The sequence below is a fragment of the Lepisosteus oculatus genome, chromosome 13 (genome assembly GCF_040954835.1).
Source record: "Lepisosteus oculatus isolate fLepOcu1 chromosome 13, fLepOcu1.hap2, whole genome shotgun sequence".
NCBI classification, from domain to species: Eukaryota; Metazoa; Chordata; class Actinopteri; order Semionotiformes; family Lepisosteidae; genus Lepisosteus; species Lepisosteus oculatus.
This window is the reverse complement of record NC_090708.1, coordinates 3,183,595-3,210,607: the sequence shown is the minus strand read 5'-3', so window position 1 is coordinate 3,210,607 and position 27,013 is coordinate 3,183,595. Positions and strand designations below refer to the sequence as shown.

The 27,013-nt window shown below is 38.1% G+C and overlaps 1 protein-coding gene across 2 annotated transcripts in view; it reads right to left on the bottom strand.

Moving 5' to 3' along the window:
- The window catches only part of LOC102690021 (neprilysin), a 36,702-nt gene extending 25,618 nt beyond the window's left edge, over positions 1-11,084 (bottom strand). Inside the window, exons 1-2 of one of the 2 annotated variants that reach the window (XM_015360909.2) lie at positions 10,998-11,084; positions 875-985 (exon numbers count right to left, since the gene is read on the bottom strand). In XM_015360909.2, coding sequence (XP_015216395.1) covers positions 875-917 — 43 coding nt within the window. In that variant the 5' untranslated portion in view covers positions 918-985; positions 10,998-11,084. Of the gene's footprint in view, positions 1-874; positions 986-1,077; positions 1,710-10,997 lie in introns of those variants that run through there. The other variant, XM_015360908.2, reaches the window with a different exon arrangement.
- Positions 11,085-27,013: the final 15,929 nt, after the last annotated feature.

Sequence of the window (27,013 nt, the reverse complement as noted above, 5' to 3'; positions counted from 1 at the left end):
AACCTTATATTACTATTAAATTAGGGGGTTACTTTATGTCTCGCTTGAATTACAGACGAGACAATTCTCCTATGAATTACATACACCTCGGGCACTCTTATTTAAATGACATTACAAAAAATCAGACTTGAAACCTTGTAACACTTATAGTTCATCCTTAACAAATAACAACCTAATTTCAACTACAGCCTTCAAAAGTATGTTTGAGACGTTATGATTTAAATGTGAACTTCTGGAAGACTGACAGGCTAAAAGCATTTTACATTTACGCTGAAGACGTTTTAAACCGCACTGACTATTTTGATAGTATTTTATTTTATGATACTTTCAAAGTTTAAAACTGTACAACCACGTTCGATTTTGATTTTGTAGATATTTCTTGTAGTCACATTCTACATCACTATTATACCTTGTATTATGTACAATTCTATAAAAAAAATAATGAAATTCGTTTTTCACATGCTCAGACGTCTTTGATTTGATCAATTCTGTGTTTTTGATTTTATCATTTCTAAAACCACTTATATTTTTAAATTCACACGTTAAATATTAATTAGGTTTAGTGTCTAATTCAAACACCTTAGAAGACTGAACAGCCATGCTGTATCTACAGTAGCATTTGAGCGCACATGTACCTTTCGCGTGAACTGTAATTTAAGCACAAAAATCAATGTGAATATTTTTAAGTGCATGAATTAGCAAATGAAATGATCTCACAACGGGCAGATTAATTTAACACTGATTAAATATCTGTGGACTTACAAAGTAATTGAATGAAGAAAGCAGCATAACCAGACAAACTAAACACAGCGCATACACAATCTATAGCTTCTCGCGGTGGTTTCTGTAGTACCGCTTTACCGGGCAGACTTACCAGGTGTCTCTGGAAATTTTCGGTCGATGATGTAAATGGGCATCACCAACCAATCAAACAGTCGTCAAATCCATAAAAAGAAAAGCCTTCTTGAGCAACGCTGCATTTAGCCTGAAAATCAACAACGAAAAAGGCACAGTGCTTTGCTTCCAGAATAAAATGCATCGATTTGCTTTATTCCAATAGACCAGACTATCTCCTACCTGTTAGCGGCACCTCAACATCATCGGCTACAGAACACTTAGAGTATCGCGAATATGCTGGGCTTATTTTTGAGCAAAAATAATATGTATCTTGGCAGATAAGAACGAAGTTCCTTTGGAGTCTAGAATCTCTTCTCTCCCATTAAGCAGGCGTTTAAAGCTGATCTTGACAGCGGAGCTCAGTCTACCTCAGTGGTCGCACAAGGAGAGCTTTGCCAAACAATCCTAAATATCTTAGGAATGGATTTTGCTAAAGTAAATAGCGCAGCTCCTTTAGACACGCAGACACGGATAATTATTATACAGTATGTCCCGTGGAGGTAGAAATTTAGTGACTGCCTAAGTACTAGTAGTGCTTGGTCTGTAAGAGACAAGCTGTTCACAACCTGACAGCCCAAGGCGTACTGTAATAACACGGCACACTCGTATTTCGTTCTCCCAGTCTTTGTCAACTGCGTTTTAATACTGTTCACTTACAGTCGATGTAAAAATGAAAGGTTTAACAAGGGTGAGGAAAATCAGTCCCCAGCTGAGGGTCGGCGGTGATATTAACGAGATACTCTACGTAGCCAAAGTTAATTTCCACAACGGAAAACTTTCGAACCTAAAAGATAAATTTCGACCCTAACAAATACCGGCTGCTACCTCCAACCATCGTGTTTCATGAAGTTAACGCACTACACAGACAATTCATACACGCGTAAAATAATGTAAAATAATACAGAATACAGGACTTATTCTTAGTCGACAAAACAAATCGGTCCTGGTTTAGTCTCCTCTTTTAAACCGGACCTAAATGTAAATAAATATATAGAAGCTAACAAAATATATCAGAAAATTAAAGGTTATTCAACTGTTTGTCAAGGACATTAAATAGTGAATAATAATCTGAACTTTAATTCTAACTGTGCCTCTTCTATGTTTATTGAACACTTTCAACCTTACTAACGTTGGGTAACATGTCTTACCATATTATTAATAGTTTTCTTTTCCATTACTCTACGTCGAATGTTAGATGTACACCCTTAAACTTTTTCATCAATGAGATCTATTTTCTAGTTTTAATTAGGCTTTGCATTCAAATCTCTTTTTGTGCTAAAAAATAAGATATTAAAATGTATTGTTTATGATTTTGTAAATATATGCAAACTATGTAGATTAAACAGTTTATGAAGACTTCAAATCAAGTCTAAGTTCGCCTTGAAATGTGTGACATATATAATTGTTCAATACTGTGAATATTCGTATTGAATATAACAGTATTGAGTTTATGCCAGATCAGTTTTACCGGTGTCAGAGGTTATAATCAGATAATCAAGACGTTGAGTTAAATAATGAAACGAGAAAACTCAGCATTTTACACAAACATACTGTACATGGATTAAACATGGAGGTCTAAAAATATATAAATGACGCTGAGAAATATGTGCCCACATTTTAACGCCTGTTAAACGGACTCTATGATTGAATACTGTTTGTACTGATATTTTATCATAGGCATAAATAGACGCATATTAGAGAACATGTTCGGTAGGTGACCCACGTCATCAGCAGTAATGAAAACCCCCCAGCACGTGCCGTGGCTCATGGTTCATTGAGGACAGATCACACCGCGACGCTGGCTTTGCAGCTGCTGATGATTTTCAGACCCGAGGAAGGGACTAAACGGCCTCTGGTGGACAGCTTGGTATTTTTTTGTTTGTTCGTGATATTCGTGACCTACCGTGTGTGCTCTGCCGCCATCCTCACCAGCTTTTTGATATGGACTGTAGGGACGATCCGTCCTTCCGCTGTCTGTGGGAGTGTGTTTATCAATGCCGTTTTTATGTACGTACACAAATTTCATTTCTTCACGGCATTCTGTTTCATGATTATTATCGGGTTTTTTTTTCAGCTGGACAACTAACTTTATGGCGGAACGCCTTTGGAGTCATGAAGGTCACAGAACATTTTTGACATTAGACATCGAAAATTAAGGTTACTGTACATGGTCAAGAAAGAAAATGACATAAATGATCCAAATATCTTTACTGGCCCAGAGCTTATAATTCCAATACAGAAATTCATTACTGGACAATTAAACTTATTGCTGAGGCAGAGTGACTCAGCGCTTATGTACAGCCCTGTCATGACAAACATACATGTACTGTATCTGCATCTGGGTTCTGACTAGTTAAGTTGACAATTAAACCTAATTACTTTACACATATATCACATTTTGACACATTTATTCTGAGACGTTAATGATACAAATGGCAATCCATAAGCATCTGGTAGAGCCACACTGCATCACTGCTCACATACTGTACTTGACTGTCCTGATTGGTTAGCTTAGTATGCTGACATGTTACCTTAGTAACTTAACATGTATGTCTAATGTTTATGACTTAAACGGTGTCCCACAGTTATTTTTCATTTACAGTATACAGAATGTCTATGTCACAGGTAAAATTACAGTAGCTATGTTATACATTATTTTATATGTTATAGTAGTTCAGATGGGTAGCTGCGTCAGCATGCGTAGGCTGCAAAGGAACAAGTAATAGGTTTATTCCATGCTGAAAAAAAGAAGAAAGAAAACACAACGTTTCGGCCATGGAGCCTTTTCTTTCTTCTTTTTTTCAGCATGGAATAAACCTATTACTTGTAATTTTATATGTTAGCTATATACAGTACATAAGAACCCCTTATTATCCCAAAATAGCTACCAGAGGCTGCTAATATTGATTTTAAGTGTCCACTAAGACCACTGTTATTGGTAATATTGTGATTGGATGAGGACCATATTCATATCTGTCTGTGTTCATTGCTTCTTTTACTCAAAGTTTGCATGGAGAGAGTTTTCTTCCAGTCATTATTTCATCTGACATGTGAGTTGTTTTCTCACATGTTGCCTTCTGAAGCAGGGCCCACTTGCACGATGGGAAATCAATCGAATTTTAATCTCACTCAAGAACAGGTTTGTTAAGCGCAGGGAAGAGGTGTAAAAGGTTACGACACAGATAAATGTTATGAACATTGTACAGTCCAGCCATAAAGCAATACTTCTGTTATTGCTGTTAATAATAGAAACTAGGAGATTTCCAGCAATCACACAAGGTTACCCCCACCTCAGACAAACACAGCAATCGTGAACAAACAACTTAAATTAGCCCAGCTGTAATAAGATGAACAGGTCAATGGCTAGAAGCTAGTCAATAGTTGAAATCCTGAAAAACACAACTGGCAGTTCACAAGGGTGGTACACCACGATTAAGGTTTGAAGTAACAATCGTTATGCATCCAGAAGCATAATTTCTCACTACTGGCTTTGAAAAACGAGAAAACGGTAATTAATGTTGTAATTAATTAAGACATGGGATTTGATGCTCCATGGAAATCTGTTCTCCCATATACAGTATACTTACAGTATGTGTATATGTGCACACGCCCACATTGCAATACACTGATGTCTACTAAATCTAGGGACAGAGCATGTGAATACAACTAAATATTTATTGCACAAACTGCAGAATAGTTACCAACAATACATACACGTACATTACCAGGATCACAAAAGGATCAGACCTCTTACAAGTCTTTGTTGTTCTTGCACCCTAAATCCTCCCCTGCAATGGCCGGTTTAATCATGGCTCTGTGGCTAAGGATCTGTGCCTGTAGCTGAAAGGTTGCTGGTTCAAATCCCACAGCTGGTGGAGGAGTCCTACTCCATTGGGCTCCTGAGCAAGACCCTTAACCCCAACTGCTCCAGGGGTGCTGGACAATGGCAGACCCTGCACTCTGACCCCAGGCTCTCTCCCTGTCTGTGTGTCTCATGGAGAGCAAGCTGGGGTATGTGAAAAGATAATTCCTAATGCAAGAAATTGCAAAGGGTTAATTAAGTAATGTTATATATATATATTGCATCTGCTCAAAATCTCATTTTGTCAATGACATCAACTTTGATACCCATCTTCAACCTGCCAACCTTTGTCATTTTATGAATGACATCATGGAAGACCCGTTAGCTCTCCATGGGGCTTGCAACATTGAGCACAGCCAGCCTTGTTTCTCTGCAGCTCCATTCGCTTCTGATCAGATGTCTTTGTACTGTACATTAATCTTTTGATTTTTCTATTGAATTACTAATCGACTTCTGAAATTTTGACATCATTTCCTATTTCCGCATGTTGCCGTTAATGACAGATTTTGCTGTTTTTTCAGGCATGGCACCAGCACGTCTTATTTACCAGTATGATATAAAGAACACGCTTCATTCTTTCTATCCCACTGTTTCCACCAGTGTAGCATTTACATGCACTGTTTGCAGCGGAACAAGAAAGATTCTAAAGTTTCAAAAAACACTGTTCTAAGAAGTGTTTAGAAGTCCAGTTTAGAAGTCACAGTGATGCACTGTTGGAGTGGTGGAGGTGGTGCTGGGGTGTACTCAGGCCTTACGTGATACAAATTGCAGGCTAAAGAAACAGGGTTGGGAGCTGTGCACATCAGGGGATTGAAGCCCAATACATTGCACAGGAAATCGCTGTACGTGATGTTACCCCGGTGATCACTCAACCCAGTCAACACTCTGCTGCCTGAGCTGGTCTCTGGGTTCAGGGGTGTTAGGACCAAAGGGTTTTTAACATGCCCACAGAGGAGATGCAGAGCAGGAGAAATTTTGGAGAACCATAGGGAGTCCAGAGGCTTCCATGAATTGTTAAGACTGGTGGAGAAATTATTTGCCTAATCTATATACTGTATGTAAATAACATACGGATATACAATATACAGATTATACATGTACTTAATCTACAGATGCAAAAGAGATTGAAAAATAGTTGTTTAATTATTCCTCTACATTTTTCTATTGACAGATAAGACACACAGAGTTAACTTGTATGTTTTGGCAATGCAGAAGCATCTCAGATCGAAAATACTCTACAAATTTCCCTTTGAGCTCCTGAGGCAGGAGAAAGGTGCCAAGATTTGGCTGTAGGGTTCTGATATAGCTTACCATAAAGACACAGCATCAAATGTGAAGAAGAAAATAATCAAAAGTACGTAGAGGCAACCTATATGGTAGACAGCAGAATGTGAAAATGCATGCAGTGAGTGCTGTTCCTTCAAAGGAAGGAAGTTCAGAAATAGGTCAAACCACCTTCAAACATTGAACCTTCATTCCATTCAGTTAGAGTCTGGATGTCAGGGCTTTACACCTCTGCTCTAACGGTTTCTCAGTTACTCTTCCATATGCAACCCGTCAGGATGATCACCCATAGCCAAACAAAGGGTTTCAACTTAGTATAACCTGGTGGTCTCTACAGGGGATCAGATGAGCAGCTGATGTCTACTTACTGTGCGCCCGCTCCCAGTTATAATAGAACCACATAAAAATCATGAATCGTCTTACAGTTCAACGTTTTTACTTATTAGTATTAGTTTATTATTCTGCCTTAAATACATTTGCACAACATTTGTATCAGTCCACCTTCGGCCTTTTCACAGCTATCTTATTTTTAGGCTTTTCTGAAGAGCAGTCTTGTTGTAGCCAGTGTGTTTGCTGTTGGAGTTAAGCTTGTGCTTTGAGTGAACATTGCTAATGACTCAATTCTATGATCTTTTTTTTCCCTTTATTTTTCTTGGCAGTGCACTATAATGTTCCAGATTCCTGGAAAGCTTGATTCGTTTTTTTATTACCCAGTTTTCATAATGAGAAAATTGCCTGTAATGATGTTATTGTGTTGGTGTCTTTCTTTGACTTTCTTTTGCAACAGAGCACAGTTTGGTTCTCCATTTACAGTCCTGCTAAATCAGCACTAATCATTTACCATTAGTGACAAATGTTTTTGTGTCTTATTTCTTCATAATTTTCCACAATATATTAACTCACATTAGAATATAATTCTTAAGATAGGTCTTTAATGTGGTGCCTTAAATGTATTAGTATCCCATTCTAAAATGAAGTGATAAGCAAATTAAAAGATCAGTCTTCAGTGTTCTAACTTCATCTTCTTTAGTGTGGAATAAAACACTGTTTACACCTTTGTGTTAACTGGCAGGCATTTTGTTCAGTGCACTTCACTTTGCAAAGAAATTAGAAGGATTTAAATATGTTGTTGATTACTTCTTAATGCACATATAACAATCTCAGAGCTGTGTTGAATTTCCCACACTTCATTCTCTTACTGTATAAACATATCCCTATGTGCATTATTTATTTTAGTTTCCCATCAGACCATTTAATTATCATATTTATTTTACACTTAAAACTAATGTATTGCAGCTAAAATAATATCATATCTACTGGTTACACTGTGTATTTGCATTACGGAGAGAAAACACTTCTCAATCACAGCAGTTCATGAAATTGGAAGAAAAGGTGAACAAAGCTTTTATGGATACAATTGCATGGATAATTGTAGAATATTGGGATTAAATCTATCTTCTGTTTTACAGGAATTATTTCTGGGGCTACGTCTGGACACACCCTGAAGTGTTTGCATGCTCTTCTCTGAAACTCTTTGCATTGGCAAAAATGCTGTAAATACAGCTGCAATTTGATCAATTCAGCTGGAACTGGAATTTTGTACTGCACATTTCTTGCTGATAGCTTAACAAATGCCACTTGTTTCCTTGGTGATGAGGAAAAAACGAAAAACGATGATGATGTAATGAACCACATTGAATCTTTCATTTAACTTATGAATTTAACATACTAAGAACACAATGATCTCATATTGTCTGTACAACAGGACTGAGTATCTCAATAGACTCTATTATGGTACTTTTTGTATTGTAGTCATATTTGTGGCACTTACAGTCCTTTTAGGTTCTTTATATTTAACATGACAGTTTTCTAGCAAAATATTGTGAAAAAATATGTTTTTACAGTGCACATCTTTTCACTGTTACAGCAGGTCTGAGGTGAGAGTTCACATAAAGTAGTGAGAGAATTGTTGGTGGATAACCAGGTGGTGATCTCCCAGACCTAATCCCCAGTTTGGTGACTAGGGTCACCTTCTTGTAGGAGGTGACCTCCCTCATAAGAGGGTCAACCAAAATCAATAAATATCCCATGACGCTTTTCATCAGAGTGGTGGTGTTAACCTCAGTGTCCAGTCTGAATTGCATGCTAGGCATGCATAATTATCTCCACCTTAACTTCCTCCTAATTCAATCGGTCAAGCGATTTTTCAATGTCTCCACCTGATCTGCTTTCTAGAGGGGCTGCTGGCACAGAATTGCAGCTGTGGGCCACCCAGGTGGGGCTGCGCCCCAGTGTGAATGAAGCCAGCCCCCTCCTCTGTGTGAAACTCGTTGGGCTCCTTCGGGATGAAAAGAGCTCTATAAATTCAGGGCATTATCATCAATTATAAAAATTGACCAAGGTTGCCCTAAAAGCGAACATGTCAGGCAGTAGAAGACAGAAAAGGAAATCTGTATAATGCTGACACAGCACCTTTCGGCGACAGCTGTAAGAGTGGACAATTGCTGAGTATTTTTGGCCGGAATGTAAATTTTCACATTTGGGAACGCGGTTCAATTTTAGGTTTTGATTTATTCATTTGAATAATTATTTTTAAGCCATCTTCATTCTCTCTATTGCCATTACACCTAATAGATATGTCCAAAGTGCAATATCATATGGTTTCAGAGCTTTGTTAGTAAGTTGAACGGGAAATCTGTAACGAATGAAGGCTGGAGGAGGCAACCAAAATCCAAACCACCTGTTAAATAGGCCAGAGGCATCTAATTAAAAAATTAAAAGTTAAGCAACATGGATTCCAGCAGATCATGGGATTCTACCCTCAGACATTTCATACTTCCATCATGAAAATCTAAAATAAAAAAAAACAGCACAAAGAAAAACAGGTTTTAATTAATAAATTCCTGTCTGCCTTTGGAATCCCGCCTGGCCTCAGCTGTGATTGATGTTTTTTTTTGGTTCTTCTCAGGTCTTGCCATCTTTGCTGGCAGTGCTTCCTGGTTTGTTGCCCATCGCCATGGGCTGAGGTTTTATTTGCAATTTCCTCCCATGTTTTTAGAAAGAGCTTGAACAGGGGTTGGAAAGAGGGTTTAACTGTCCCTACGGTTTCTTTTAGAAACACTGTGGTTCTGTGCTCCCCATCGCTGTGTATTGTATCTTTTCTGCCTAGAAGTACACTCTGTCTGCTCCCATAGAGAAATGTTACCAGAATTGCCACGGGCAGCTGGCTACACAATCCGATTCTGCAGTGTGATCTTACACATGGTAAGGATTATTGAGGTTATTCGATGATTAAGTTGTTTATTTTAAATTTCTGGTGGCCTCCAGAGGGGTGATTTTCAAAGGCTACCAGGCGTATACCTTTATGAAGCCAAAAGGAACACGAATCCAACAAAATGAGAAGAATTCTGCTTCTTGGGCTGCCATTGGCCTAATGATGAATCGTCTACTGCACGGTGTCTTGGAAGTTCATTTCTGCACCTACTGTACATATCTGTCCTGTAAAGAAATGGGTCTCAGCTGGGTGTGCTTGTTTCAGCTTTTTTAATTGTTGAGCTAAAGCACATGTAAGTGTTGTATTGGGAGGTCATAGAAACATATATTGCAGCCCAGACCCAATATGTGCATTTTATTTGAATTAATTACAACGTTGAATTGTTTTTCATATTCAATTTCAGTTCAATTCGATTAATTTTTATAAATACTAGCGCCTTTCACAACAAGGTTGCCCCGAGGCCCTTAACAAAGCTGTGTGACAGTACATGACATTACAATACAATCTGATGTTGCTGTTTCACTTTAATTGGAGCTCTCCTCTTCACTGTGCCGAGCAAAACCAAGTAAATAATAAGATGAATATCCCAGCTAAGAAACCTGTAAAAATGCCCCTGTACATTTTTAGGTGGGTGCAGGTGAAAAGTTTCACAGCTTATTATGAAAAGAAAGAACTGAACGTTTTCTTCCTGCTGCCCACCAACTGCTTCTACGTAATTGAATGCAGCACAGAAAGGAATTGTGTACATGGAGCAGATTTGAAGCCTCTCTGGAAAGTAATACTTTATCTTTATAACAAAAAGAAATGCAGAAGCAGTTAAAGAAAATATCTGTATTAACAGCCGGAATCCTACGGGTAAAAAAATATATCTTACAGCAATTCAAAAGTCTTGAAACAAGTTATGCAATCACAAAGATCAGTGATCTAAAAAGACTGAAAATGTGGACAAGAGTTTTAAATGTAAAGCTAAATACTTGTATTTATTATATAAAATATTATATTATATTTTAGTGCCTCTGTTGCTTGTCCTGGATGTTGAAGTGTAGCTATATCAAAATACTTTCTCTAACATGGTATGGAAATCAAGTTTCATATCACAAAAATGTACAACCAACATTCTGAGAAAATCTGTTGTTTAGATTGTGAAATATGTAATGTACTGAAGCTGTAAAGACTAGAGAAGTACCAGAGAATATTAAGATGTTTTGTAATAATCACAGATTATCACTTGATCTTACTCTTTTCCCACTGTGAAAGTAAAAAAGAAGAATGGGCTGAATATTGCTGAGCTTAACAAAATAATATGTAACTATGGTTGCAAATAATGCTACCAAATATAAAGACTATAATGTATAATGTATAACGTATAATGTATAATGTAATGTAGTATATTTCCTAGACATCCTAAAAGAATACATATTTAGACTGGCATTTGTATTTGTTAATGTAAAAGAAATTCTGTAGAACAGTCTTAACAACACCCATTGTGAATTTCATCTTTTTCTCTGAGGGTCTTTCACAGTTTAAATTATCCAAAAGGATAATTATCCTAATTATGGAACCTTTAAAACCACTTAATTGTCCTACCTGAATTAATTAATCTGAACTACTGTGTACTATACCCAAACAGACATTTGAGATATTAATACCAATCAGGAACATATGGTCTGACTTTCTTACCTGGGAAAGATGAGAAGGAAAATACTACCATCCTTCAGAAACACTCTGGTTATAAAGCCATGCTGTTCAACACTGTTTTGCTGCCTTATCTCAGTCTAACATTGGAGTACTTCTGCCAAAAGTATCAGCTCGAGGTATGTTAAGTACCTCCTGCTGGATGAAAGCTATCGCAACCTGAATTTTAGAACCACTCACCACAGATATGGAACGCCTGCCAGAGCAATGATGGCATGTTTTTTGCACATTTTAAGTACTGGGTTAAGATGAAACATTAAATATATATATAGAAACATGAAAGTATTATATGTATATAAAAGGAAGTAGAATATCATTTTTTTCAGAGATCTGAAATGTTGCCTGTTCCTCAACTCACTGAAAAAGCAAAAATGTAAAAAAAATGCTTGGTATAGGCATTTGAAAACAAAGCAGCTCTTCACCCATATATTGTGCATTGTTAAAGCCCACTCGTACATGTTCCCCTGAGTCATGCAGCTTTTGGAGAGCCGTGTCGTTTAAGCGCCCTGTTGCAAAGTGCTTCTTGCTGGTAGCCTTCGAAACCGTTTCACAGCCCCTGACAGCCCGTCGCCTTTGCCCTTGAAACCCCCGTTTTAAACAACACGACTCGGACGGGATCGAGTGCACGAGATGAAATGGCAGGTTCCTGACGGCTTGTAACTGATATGCGCCTGGCCGCTGGGGAAGGCTATCAAGGGCTCTGAGTGCCGCTGGAATATCCAGCTCTGGAGCTAATCGAGGTCGTGCCACCAAACTGCTGGGACAGCGCGCATCACTGCATATTACACTGTCGCCGTTCTGCTGGCTACAGCAGTTCAAGTGTTTCCTTCCAACAAGTAGCATATGTGAAAATAATAATTGTAGCCATTCTTTCTTACAATCCTGACTCTAAGCACAGTATACGTAGGAATTCTATCTGTTGCAACAAGATGTGGTCCAACTCTAGCCAGTGCACAGCATGTAACAGACAGCCCCATTTCCCACTGCACCTCTCAGAAAAGCACAATCTATGCAAATTAGAGAGATCAAGCTGTTTATCTGTCAAGCACTAAGTTCCCGTCCTCTTCAACGGAACATTCAGTTTTGCACACAGCAAAAAAAAACTCAACTGAGTTGTTTTAATTTTAACATTTGGCCAGTTGTGCACGAAGTATTTTTTCTGAACAAAAAATGTTTGACACAGAGAAAAACACTTAAATGGGCTTTGGCATTGTTTCATATATACTGTAGATCTACTGTGCCTCATATTTTCTCAGAAAAGACATAAGATCAAAAATATTTAAACTAGAGATGCAAAGAAAGCACTTGATATTATTAAATTGTAAAATATTTTTCAGTGTATTTATGTGGGGGGGAGCAATAATCTTAAGTTATACTTTTTATTTTCATTAGCTAGGCAGAAATAGTTAAGAAGGCAAAGTAAACATTCCAAAAATGCACTTAGGAAGAAAGATAAATATTTAGGCAGGAGAATGATTGGCAACAGTGAAGAAAATGAAAAAACAGACACTATATGGAAAGAAAAGAGATTTCTTAAGTATTTATTAGGTTAATAAATTAATATGACTGAGGTTCCTGAAACTCTATATGCCCTGCAGGGAGAGCAGCCAGGGGTCAGGAGTCAGGCTCAGTCTGGTGAGAACATATGAACACTGGAAAGTCAAATTGACACTATAGTTCAGTCTAATTCACCCATTAACTCTCATTGCACAATTTTCTATTTAAAACAGAGACACTTCATGGCAGGTGTCTTCTGCTCTTTATAGGTAGGATGGCCTATTATCAGTATGTCAGTTAGCACGGTTTCAGGTCCTAAAAAAAACAGTCGCTTTGATTCCTTTTTGAATTATTAAAGTCAGCAACATAGGTAAATATGCTCACCTAGTCATTTCTGGAGAGGATATGTAATGTAAGAATGATGATTTTATATACTATTAGATTTTGAGTGAACAGATTCTCTCTGTTTTCTAGAAAGCTACTCTCAGGGAACCCATGTTGGTCATCCAGGAAAGTGTTGCTTAAAACAGATGCTCAACTTCCTGTGTCTTCCATTAGTCCGGATTTCTTTAAAGCGCGATCTGAGGTTTGCTTATCGGAATACTCAATATGTCATACAGTTGCCTTTTCCAGATTTTACTTGGCAAAGATTTCACTTGTGTTGGGATTGTCTGCTGCTCACATACTGTACATTTCAAGTGTCATTATGTTATATACAGTATGTAGTTTCCAGTATGATGCATTCAGAATTTTCAAAAACTTTGACAAATCCATCCCAGTGGACTTCAGAAGAACACAGAACAGGGTACACATGTGGAAACTACAAGAAACTGCTTTTCAAATTGAGAGAACAAGAGGACATAGGGTGTGGGAGACAGGAGCAATGTTTTTGATGAATACCCTGGTTTCTCTCTAGATCCTGGACGAGAACCTTGAATCTCTAAACTATGAGCCTGATTGCCTCTTCATGTGTAACCTTACTTACATTTTGATGTACTACTGTATACTGTATATAGACTTAACAAGTTTAGAAATTTCTTTGTGTTCCCTAGAACCAAAATCTACATAAAGTTAAGTTTGACTTTTTTCATCATATACTGTACCAAGATCTGCTTGCGCAAATTAGACACTATAAATATTCATGTGGAGACTAGGCTGTTTGGGTATACAGCACATGCAACTGCAACAGCCTTTTCTACTTTAGAGGAGAAAAGGTATACAGCCTTTTTCTACTGTCCTGTAGTAGGTGAGATTGTTTCTCTTGTGATTGTGCATGTCATTTCCATTGTGTACCAATATATCTCACCGAGATATTGTTTGTTCTTTGCAATCCCTTTCCCGTGTTTGCAAAATGACTTTTTAAAAAATAAGTAATTCTTTTAATTTCAGTTTTTATTTTAGCCTCTGCTAAGTGCACGGCAAAGCATATAAAATGCTGCCCTCTAGCGGAAACATGTTGAAAAAACACAAGTGAATTTTTTAAGCAATTGTGCATGCTTAGGTACAGTACGTTATTCGTCATTCCTTTCAACCCTACTGGTGGTGCCTTCAGCCTCTTAGAGCATTGAATTACATGGCATTCAGATGGCTCATGAACACCAGAAAGGTAAAACAATAAAGAAAAAAATGTATTCCTGATGAGGAAAAAAATACTGGCTGTAGGTAAAATACAAACACCAGAATGAACATTTAGTCAAACCCACTATTGACTAGGGAATGGTGAGTGGTTTGTGCTGGGAAACTGATCTTTTTTCAATTGCCAGAAAAGATATTATATTCTGTAGAAGATACACGTTTCCTTCCTCATCGCACATAAAGTGGCATTCAGGACGTTGGGCCAACCTCAAACCAAATGATGAGCATTGTATCTGAGCAGCAGGAAGTGTTCCTGTACAATTAGGCAGGAATTCGTTGTTTGATGGAAGTGATTTCCAAATGGGGAACTGCGTAGTGACAGGTATTGATGGGTGGTCCTGTCCTAAAAGGACTTTTCTAAAACATAATGAATTGTATGGAAAGACCATACAATCATGTCATGAGACCACTTTTTTTTTCTGCAGCAAAGAAATTTCAAAACAAAACAGCAGAGTAGCGCATTAAATGACACTCTGGAGGAATCGGCCCCCCTGTCTAGATATTTTGAAAATAATATGCAGGGAAAATGTGTGTAATGATAAAACTTATGGAACAGTGTGGTACAAGACAAAGCAAACCAGATATTTGATAGATAGATACTTTATTGATCCCGTGAGGGAAATTGCAGTGCAACAGCAGCTTTACACAGACAACACAGACACAGTGTAACAAATGATACAATAGTAATAATAGTACAAAACGTACAATACAATCAGTACAGTGAAGGTGCACCAAAAGAGTTACTCACAGTCCGGACACACGAAGAACAAACTAGAACAGAACAGTATGCAGAAAAATCGTATCACACATATGAATATAAATATAGATGTAGACATAAATATAAATGTATTGCACGGGTCCTTGGCACTAATATAGTGCTTTTAGAAGATTATGAGTGATTCCTGTCCTGAAGATTTTCCTTATCTATCTATCCATTCTTCCCTTTTCTAACCTTTTCACTGAATTCAGGGTCGCCCAGGAGCCGGAGGCTATCCTGGCAAGCAGCAAATGCAAGGCGGGATACACCCTGGACTGGATACCACTCCATCACTAAGCCCACACAGACACAAACACACACGCACTCACACCAGGGCCAGGATTTCCCAGAAGCCGTTTAACCCACCAGTATGTTTTTGGACTGTGGTAGGAAACCGGAGAACATCATTTTAAAATCTCAGACTTCCAGGCTCCTATGCATACAGTATTTCCTTTCCTTTGAAAAGTTCCTGAATTTTAACTAGACTACACTTTCTTGCTTTTACTTGCTTACATTTTGCTTCAATGTACAGTGTACATTAGCCATTGTTTCAGTCTGTTTTGTGTGATAAGGTTGTTCATTCAGCAACACTCAGTTGACACAGCTGTTAGATGCAAATTCCTGCCAAGGTTAATGATGTAGGTTAAAACCCTCTAGAATCATTAGTTTCAGCAAAGTTTCATGCCATTAGTTTAAGATCTGATTAAACATGTAAACACACTAAACTTGGTTTGCTGGGGATCATAAAACCTTAGTAATATAAAACAGAAGAGGATTTCTATTTAAGCTCAACAAAACATATTTTAGTAGTGCTGCAAGAGTATCACAGACTAAACAACAACAAACATATTGAAGATTATAATCTTTTGAAGTCCTATCAGGAAAGCTATAAGAATAGGAAGTCAGTCAGAAATCAGTAAAAATAGAAATGAAATGAGTAAATCCATACAAGAATATAGCAAAAGTATAAGGAAGGAATTGTTTTCTAAAAGAGCAGTAAAAAACAGGAACGCATTATGAGTACCAGACATGCCCTCATTCGCCGAACCAGAGACGCTCATGTTGGGTTCACTCAGATTGCCACATGCAGGCTCTCGCTGGGCTCCAGGCAGCCTGCTTGCATTCTGGATTCCTAATGCACCCTCATCACTGCTGCATGAGTCACACTCAGCCACTGCTGACGTATGTAAAAGTCTGCTGGGAGGCACAGGTGCTGCCTACTTAATTAGTTCCAGTCTGCTCATTAAACACAAGTGTGTGCACACTTTAAAAGAATCGGGACCAACAAATTAAAACAATGTTTCAACCTACATTAACCTTTCCTTCCAGACATTCCTCCCACCTTTCAGCACTGAACTGTTATTGCTCAAGATCAAGATGTTCATTAGGCAGCGTATGCACTGAACAATGATATTTCATGATGTCTTTTCTTCAGTCCTGTTTACCTTGAATCACCTCTATGTTTTCTTTTCCTGAGGTCTGAAAAAAAGAAAGTGATGATAAGGATTTCTGATTACCCAATGCCCCAATTGTTTTTTTGTAGTTCTGTTGTTAAAAGTTTTCACGGAGCAAAACTGGAGTTTTAGTAGTTTTCAATAAAAAAAAAAATGAAGGAATAACTATAATACTACTTGACGCTAAGCTGAGACTAAAAGACTCACTCAGAGGCATAAGACATTTAAATACATTGTTTAAATATTTCATTTATCATTTCATATCCATCACATTAAAAAAAAAACTTATTTGTGCTTCTTTGTGAAATCAGCCCTGGAGATAACTCAACTTCAATACAATGGATCCCTCTAGTGGTTATAATGAGGTTTTAGTCTTTCCAACACTGTTATAAGAGCTCTGAAAGAACACTTTCAACTTGTGAGCTGTAGTCACTACCACTGCCATTTAAAAAAATACAACCCTTGTTCCATAATATATCATGCCAAAATCCTTCAGCATTCAATTCTGAACCAGTTTCACTGTGCATACCAATGCTATCTTGATACCCTATTTTTCCATAAATACATGATAATGATCCCATGAAGTTAAATGAGATATCTATATTTGTTTTCCTAATTTGCCACTGGCAGCCTGTGAAATAGCAATTGGCACTTACTCTAGACATGTTGGAGGAGTGAGTATACAGCCTTCATTGAGCCCCGGGCAGATTCAAAGGTTAGAGTGGCGGTGGTAATGCATTAGAAGTAAAGGCATAAAGTAAGGAATAAGTACATTTTGATTTTAAGTAAAAAAATAAATAAGAATTTACCTTTACTTCTGCATTCCAGTATGCAAATTCCCTTATTTGAGCAAACTAGAGAAAATGAAATGGCAAGGGGAATTTCCCCTGGTGGAGAATGATAAGGCGGAGCAGTGCAGTAGGAGTCAGACTGACACCCCGCGAGGATGTGGAGGTGCTTTAGAACTGCTCTTTTTGTTCAAATCACCTGACTAGAAGTACCGAAAGATTTTGGAGAAACGTTTTTAACAGTGGTCTTGTCAAATGCAAAAAGGGTGGAATACGGCATGTCTAAGGTACAGTACTTACAGTGTGGTGTGGGGGTTTGCTCTGCTGGGTCACTGCACCATAGTCCTGGGTTCAAAGGCTGTGCGGAGCTGCATATTGCGGAGCTGCATATTGGCAAGACTTTGCTTTGCCGTGTCAGTAGATTCTAGAGGCATGCTGATCAGGTTGTCTGGCTTTGTGAATTGATCCCCTTGAGTTCAATTCAACACAGGTGCATAGTATAACGAAAGGTGTTTCTCATTAGTCTCTCAGGTGCAGTATATACAGAACAGCAGACAGGACAATAGACAGTAAATACAATAACAATAACAATGTAAACAACGAGCATGGTACCAGTATGACAGTACCCATATCTGTTAAAAACTGTGCAAAAGTACACAACAGAGCAAACAGTGCAAAATAATACAGCGTTGAGTTCACCCCAGCCCTAAAGTACCATTAAAAGGACCATGAGCAGTCTATACAAATAGAAGGTCTTTATACTAATTGTCTAGAGTTATTATGGGTGATATTCCTAAATGCATTATGTACTATTTATACCAGAATAAAATGCTTTGTAACATCAGTGAAGAATTTCTTTAGCCAGACGTTAATTAGAATTATAATTGCTGTTTTTGGAAATTACATTTTCTTCCTGTTTTGAGGACTCTTTCTGTCTCTGACTCTAACTTGCTCAGGCACTGGGAGAAGCCCTCAAAACAGCCCTTCATTTTAAAAAAGTGTGTTTATATCTGCATGTGGCAGCAGATGGCTTGAAATAGTCGAGAAAACTTGAGGGCTTTTCCGAGTGGCTCTTGACCAAATCATTTTGGTCTTGAACATGTCCTCAGTCTGTTGTAGAGTTGATTTTTCATGAATCTGGGTGATTCCTGTCTGGTCTACATGACCTGCACATGGTGTATCTGTGGTGACAGATGTGCTGTGAGGTATTCACGAGAAGGAGCAGTACTCTCTCTTTAACAGTCCACCTTGAATCTAAATGGAGCATCTTTGAGTAACTTACAATTCAGCTTTAAGTGACACCACCTTTCTATTCTCTTAGAGAGTGACATCATTTTCTAAAGCTTGTTTATTATACTGAGGTATTATAACAAGGTGTTGCAACACGGTGTTGAAACAAAACAAGGTGTTGTTTTCAAACATATCCCTGTAGGTACTGTAATGTTCCCAGAGAAAATTTAACCTTTCTGACTAGGAGTTAGTCACCAACACCAAAAGCAGATTGCATGAAATGATTGCAGAACATCGCCATACAGTCCTCCCACATTGAAATATTTTATTTGTGGCATTGTTCATTTCTCCAAACTCCTGCCAGCATTAACAAAGCAACTCTCGCAGGAGGAAAAAAGACAGGAACGCACTGTGGTGTGGTCCAGCTTGGAGAGAATCACCTTTGGTTTCACTGCCTAAAGGAGGATGAACCTTCAGGGGCACCAAAAAGGTCAGCGTAGCAAAACGTAAAGTGTCCTTTTGATTTGATTTAACCACTTTCTCCACATCCATTTGCAAAGAAAAAACTGAGCAGGTGTACATGTACACTGCGACACTTCATAAGGGGGGCACATACCTTTTATCGTGATAATCAACAGAAGATTATCTGGCACACATTAATAGACAAAGAAAATTGTACAAAGGACCCTTGCTCTTAATAAGTGGCAACTGAAGAGCAGGGACAGTGATCTACAGTATACTGTACGTCAGCGTGATGTGCAATGTATGTATGTTTGACGTATTTTAGAAACCCTAGCAGCACGTCTTTCATTGGTTGTCTCAAACACATATGCAATCAGGAAGCTGTCTGAACAGAAGGTGGCTTATCTAGGCTCGGCATCATATCCTTATATGCATTTGGAATATTTATTGAAGACTGGAGGCGTTGCAACACCAAAAACTGGAGTTAATGGAAAAACACTTTTAATTCAATTCTGAGCATTTTCCTTTCTATTTGCTTAACTACAGTAAGCAAAGAGCATAATAAAAGGTTAAGCTATCATCCAGGGGATTTAAAAAACTTTCTGTGTAATTTCTTTAATGCAAGTCCGTTTGATCCTGTTATTCTGAGGGTCTTTTTTGTCTTTATCATTTCCCTGCAGATAGATAGATAGATACTCCTCACCGTCTTACATCAAAGCTCAGCTGAAGGCAAGCTATTACTGACAAATGAAAACGGCCTGAATTCAAGTGCTTTTCTTTATTCACTAGAGGAGCTTATTAACAGAACAGAAGAAACACCACACCCCTAACATTAGCTACGCAGAGAAAAGACGTCAATCTGAGATTACTTGCGGGCCATAATTAATTAATGGCTAGCCACAGAAACAGTGGATGCACAGTGAGAAATGTCTACAAACAAACAGAATGAAATTGCTATCAAACTTCATTATATTTATGCTTGAACTTCCTTTCACTTTTGTAAAAGACTAAATACTAAAATCTGAAAGGAAGCACAAGGAAGCACAAGGAAGCAATTCTGTATATAGGTCTTTTTTACTGCCAGAAAGAAAGATTGCTGAGTTCCAGTTCATATCTAACATGATTTCATATGACCTAATGACGTGGAAAAACAAAGATTTTTAGTCTGAGTTATAGTATAAAGATTTTTAGAATGAGTTATAGTTTCAGTGTCTTTCTCCATTGAGGCATCAGTTGCTCTAAATATCCCTGATGAAAGTTTCATAGGGTAAACTGGAACTGTGGTTTCAAAGATTTTGTTCATGTTTTTACCATTTATTTTGGCAAATTGTTCCCTGATGTTTTTCTCATTTTTCTGAATTGATTGCCTGTTTGCAGCCGACATTCTTCATTCATTGTTTCGTTGATAAAATCCTTCTTGAAAGAAAATGGAATTCAGAATTCTGTGGTGCCCGGTTTCTATGTAGAGTATGTTCTGCATGCATGAAAATAATGCAGTGGATATCAATATAAAGTTATGAAGCAAAAGATCCTTCTCCCTCGGTATTTGTACCTTAGCATATAAATGGCTGAATTATACAAACTGAAAGGATTTACATAGCACCTGAAATGTGTTCCGCTTGACCAGTTGCATGTCTAAATAAACCTCCACTTGAAAGGAAATTGTATAAATAGTTACTTATTAAAAAGTTCAATTTCTACAGGAATTGGAAACCTGTTGGATATGGCCAAAGGCCTAAGGAGGCCACGAAGTACGCACACAGGATTTTTAATGTTGCAGTCTGTTGAGTTCTGAACTTAAAGACCTTTACAAAGTAGAAAACAGCACACAGCACTTGAAATCCTTTGCAATAATTCACTCTTGGCTTGAGATGTACTGTGCTTGCCTGAAATTTCCAAAACATCATAAAAGATAAATAGTGTGTATATAATTTAGTATATCTGCATCTGTGATGGCTCCTAAGCACTGTAAATGTGGGTATTATGCTCAGACCTCAAAGATTACTCCTGTCCCTGAGAGAGCAGTCACATAAATAAAACATTAGCTACTATGTTAAGGCCGGATTCAGAAGATGCACTTCAAGATGCATTTCTATCACTTTTATATTTCATTTTACAGTCAACTAAAAATTATTACAGAAAATAGCTATATACCTGAGGATGTACAGTACATTGAACAATTGACACAATCAATTGTATGACATAAGTTTAAGATTTCAAATCTGCTGAAAGTGATACATTTGGATTTCACTGAAATGCAGCAGTACAGTACTTTAAAAAATCACAATTTGCTTGTAATTTTCATATTTTCACTTAGAATATTTATTTCTCTTTTTGAAAACATGTTGCCGCTTTGGAATCAGGCCACAGAAGAGCAACCAGCTATACTTTAGGGCTCAAAGATGTGTCTTACACCGAACTCAATCTTTTTACCCTTGAACAGAGAAGGCGATGAGACAACTTGATTCAAATTAGCAAAAATCCCCAAAGTCACTGACAAAGCCAACCCCCTCCCCAACTTCTTCAGACTCCAGCGTGAAACACAAATCACAAATCTCTGCTTGACCGCAGGGCTTATTTTTCACATGCTTTATTGCATCTTTTCCCTACTGGAACCATTTCGGCTCCCAACCACACAGAGCTCCCCAGCCTCTGGTCACAATCAGTGGCACATAAGAACAAACACTGACTTTGACTGTTGTTGTTGGCACTAATCTAATTGCCGGGGTTTAACAGACGCGTGCACACACAACCCAGAGACACCTCCCGAGACATCACTGTTACACGCATCCTCACGAGCTCAGATGGCTTCACAGCTGATTAACCCTTCCTCTCCCACAGGAGATGACACACATCCCCAGACACAAAATAACAACTTAAGGGAGCAATTGAAAAGAAACAGCGAGGAAACAACTGTATCACAAATCAGACAGCGCTATTTTTGTGTTTCTGTACTGTTAAAAGTTGTGTCATCTTGTTGATCTTGTAGTTGTTACTTTTTTTATTCATGCACTATGCCAGGACCAGGATCACATACAGTATGTGAAATGTGTCATAAAAAATAAGTGATGTTAGTCATAAGAATGATATAAAATATCCTCCAATTTATTACCCAGCAACAAAAGTCTGCTGCATTTATCTATTAATACCATATGAAATATGGAATCCAAATTTCTGTTTTAATACTTCCTGTTTTATCAGGATAATCTCTACTTTACATTGAATCAGCATGAATAAGAAAGCATAAAGTGTACCAAATATTGTTTCTTCAGGCTGTATTACATTAAAGAATTTAACAATACTATATATATAGAATTCTGAACACACAAAGGACTAACAAAATAGGATAGAACAAATTTGAAAAATAATAATGTACAGAACTGATCTTCTTGACCTCAGATCTGGACAAGGATAAAATTGTTGACATCGAGAAATGCCTTCATACTTATTTTTCTTTCTGCATGTTTATCTGGATAGTACAGACTCTCCATTTCCTCTGAAACCCAGAAGGATTATTCTATTCTAAAGCAGCTTGTCCTCAAGATGATTACCAAATATCTAGCATGACCTTGAGTGTAATTAAGGAGAGGCATATGCCAAGTATTTCTTCATATTATTAATGAAAACTTTCTGATCCCATTGTGTCTTCAGCAATTCTACTTAAGTATGAAGTGCTAATGAGAAAGATCAGAGAGGGGATAAGAAAACAGGTTGAACAGAAAAACATACTGTATAATGAAAGGCGTTCTGTTCTGTGGCTTTGTCCTCAATAGATTCAGGTCACCTTTAATTACAAAAGAAATTCAGCAGCAGAGCTAAAGCATATGGAGGGCAAAACTGTGCTGGACTTGCCAAAATGTGTAAATTTGAAAGACTCAAACTGTTTGGTTCCTGATAGCATAATGATCTGAGAACCTCTCCCAGTCGTTTTCTAGGAACCCAGGGAATCTGTTTTGACAGCATTAAGGGGCAATGTATTCCTAACCCCCACAACACTTTGTGTAAAAAAGGGCCTTCTGATCTGAGTCCTAACTGCACCTCATCACGTCATTGTCAGAAAGCCCTTATGCAAACCCAGGGTTGTAGAGGAGCCAGAAGCTATCCCAGGAAGCACTGGGCGCAAGGTGGGACACACACTGGATGGGACACCAGTCCCTCTCAGGGCACACACAGACACAGGCACGCATGCACACACACCAGGGTCCTTGGACTGTGGGAGGAAACAGGAACTCCCAGATGAATCCTACGCAAACACAGGAGTAACAAAAACCCCACAAAAGCAGCACCACTGGACTCGAACCCCGAGCCCCCACAGTGAGAGGCAACAATGCTGAGCACCGTGCCACCATGCTACCCACCTTGAACAGTCTAAATGGAAGAACTTATTTCCGGCCAAAACACAATCCATCATTATTTTTAACGATAAGAATGGGACTTGTGGTTGCCGCACGATACATTGCTGTGATAGTCTCATAATAATGGATTCTTCATTCCTCTGCCTCGGGCTACATGGAGCAGAAAATGTGATTTTAACTGAATAACCACTGTCGTTACTTACAGTAATTCATTGAAACAAAACATATGCATCTTGGGATTCCATAAATGTAATGTTGGTTGGTATTTTGTCAACATATTTTTTTTTAAATTAGGTATAATTCATGTGTGTGGGTCTTTGTGCAAATATGTGTGAGTGGAACACAGTAGACAACATATCTCAATAGGGGAACATATTATACATCCTCTAATTACATTAGAGGGGTTACATACAAATATTAGAGGGGTTCAAATGTGGGTTCAGGTGTGGAGCTGCTATATTACGCTTTACCAAGTTACTTCACTAAGGTTGCTTCAGTAATAATGTCAGTTGCTATAAAAAGGTACAAATGTAAGCAGCTCCAGATAGAAGTGTCAGTCAACTAAATTAATAATAATTCACAGTGAGACTGGAAAGCCATCTTAATTTACCTACAGTAGTTGCTGTCATGAGACATATATTCCGTTATTCTTTTCAGAGGCAACTAACATGACTCTGTAGGCCGGCTGCAGTATAATCTTTCTTAGTCACACAGTGACTTCTATTTTAATCAAACACTAAAATATTTACATGGATATTATGAGTACAAAAAGGAACAAATGCATCTTCTGTAAGTTACTAGTTTGCCATATTTGTTCACGTGTGTATAGATGAGTTGGCTCATCAAATTAATTGTGCCAGAAGCATAATTATTTTATGAATATGTTCGACAGCTTTTATAACATCCAGTAGATATTATATTAACATCCAGTAGATATTTTGCTTATAATTTTCTTAGTTTATAAAATTAAATGTTAAAAGTAAAGGCTTTAACATCGGGTAATCAAAACATCCTAAAAAAACATCAGATCAGTTACAATAACCCATTTGATTCATTTTTTCAAAAAAATCAAGTCATACCTAATTCAGCTGATAATGAAATATATTCTAATAATGGAAGATATCAAAAACGAAGCCTGGCTACAACTGCCTTACATTTACTACAAGTAAAACATTTAAGCCTTAAAATGAAGAGAAAACAGAGGCAAACAGACAGAGAATCGTGTGCGTTGTATTTATATGAAAGTTGCTCTTGAAAGTAAAGTTGGAAAGTAAATTTTGCTTATTAACTTAAAATGGTAAATTGGAAAATGGTTGGTTCTATTTAGGCACTTCCAGACCACACAAAAACAATTATAAATGGCAAAGAGGACATTAGACCTCCCTATATTGTTTGGTAGTTCGTAGCTAATTGATCCAAGGATCTGTTCCAGCTGTTTCCTGAAAGAGATCAGGACATACTGTAGGCATCAACAACAGGGCTGGCGGCTTGATCCCACAATCCTTATGTTCCTCCTCTTCTCACTTCATGTTCCACTGTTCATTCTGAAGAACCCTGCTGGGCTGATAAAGTTGTTGATGTCTTTGAAGATTTGGAGTACTTACATCAGGTCACCTTGTAGTCTTTAATGTTCAAGACTAAAACTCTTTGCTTCCTTTGGCCTGTCACCTGAGGTGCAGTGCACTTCACATTGAATGATGAAATACATTGATGAATAACTAAGGTGGGTGAAAACGAAGTACTATTTACCGTAAATAGAAAAACATCCCTTGAATGTTTGCTTAATGTTGACAATATTTACAATTACTGCATACTATTTTGCATACATACAGTTATCCTTTACACACTGTGTTATCTTGTAACAAAATGCATTGGAAGGCAAAGTGCTGGATATTTCCAATAAAAGAAGAAAAAAAAATCCTCATTGTTAAATTAGGAGAAATTAAGATCTTTAAGGCTTTCAAAACCTGACAGATGTTACAAATTAGCACTGTAACACACAGTGTGGTTGAGTTAATGGAGTTCATCTGTGCAATGTAGAGTACATGTTGTTTAAATCACTGTGCACATAATCCACGTCTCACTTGCTCAGTCACTGTTGATTACTGGTGTTTTTGTTTTATTGTCACAGAGTGAAACACGTCTGCTCAGGTTTATTTTTGGATTGAATTCAGGAGCCTTTCCACTTGTCACTACTGGGTAAGTGCCAATATCACAGTGACATGATCATGTGCAACACTTGCACATTATAGTGAAAAGTGAACTTCCTAATTTAAGCAAATGAAACTGTCAAACCATTAAAACAATGACATTGTGTTCTGGAAACTTACTATTTATTAATTATGGATAATTCTGCTTAGTCCTTACACGTGAATCCTGCTCTCAGCTGTAGGGGTGAAGCCCTACTGCCACACACGGAAGAGATATTGCTCTTCTTTGGATCAGGTCACGTTTCACTGTACTTACCATTAAATCCTTCCGCCTTTGTTGATGTTCCTGTTCCTTCTCAGCCGAAGCAAAGGCTACATCAGTAATTTTGGAATGACAGGGGCAGTGTAATTCTTCGTACAGTAGGTCTGTGCACTCCAGTCGTTGTCTTTGGGTACTGAAACAAGTGGTGTATGATTTGTCAGCTGTTGAGGTAGATTTAAACTCTTGCATGAATGCACCTTATAAAAAGTAATTAGTCCTATCTTCCTGCTGCAAACCAAACACTAATTAACCATGAGGCCTCTTGCCAGATATAAAATGTACACAATTTCCTGGAGTCCATGTGAGAAGGGACTGAGGTGGGGGGTTGACAGCATTTTATAGATATTTGCATCTTCAGTTCTGACAATGATATTGTAACGCTTACGGCCAACAGGCACTGTGTAAGAGCCGGCGTACCAAAGCAGGTGACGTCACCGCCCTTCCCTGTGATAGCAGGACTACAGCTACGGGGCTGTAGAGAGATCAACCTGGACTTGAACATAAAGAAAACGAAAGAGCTAATAGTGGACTTTCGGAGACACAGGCCACACACTCACAGCCCATTCAGTATTGATGGAACGGAAGTGGAAACAGTCACCAGCTTTAGGTTTTTGGGAATTCACATCTCTAAAGATCTAACCTGGACTGTGAACACTGACTCTATCATGAAGAAGGCTCAGCAGCGCCTTTATTTCTTGAGGTGCCTCAAGCGATGGGGGATGCCAATACATGTGTTGGTGAACTTCTACCGCTGCACTATCGAGAGCGTCCTCACCAACGGGATCACCGTGTGGTATGGCAACACCTCTTCGCGAGAAAAAAAGGCACTGCAGAGAATGGTCAATATGGCCCAGAAGATCATCGGCTGCGGTCTCACCGAGATTAAACAGCTCTATGAGGACCACTGCCGTGGTAGAATTCTGGCCATCACAGAGGACAGTCACCACCCCGGGCATGAGCTCTTTACCCCACTGCCCTCAGGCAAGAGATATAAGAGCATACGGTCACTTACCACTAGATTCTTCAATAGCTTCTATCCACAAGCAGTGAGACTGGCGAACACATTTAGCCATCGCCCTCGGACCACACCTACACCATCACCATCTACCTCATTGTAATTTATTTATTGTATGTCTCCAGTCATTGTTTACACGTCTGTATTGTTTACATTCAAACTGCCTGCATGTTTACTTGCACATTGTCTATTGTTTGTTTGTACATTGTCTTGATGCACTGTTTGCACTTTGTTTTGTTTTTTTACACTTGTTTTAAAAATGAGAGACTTTCTGTAAGTAAGAATTCCATTGTACCAGTACCGGTTACATATGGCAATAAAGTTCAAGTTCAAGTT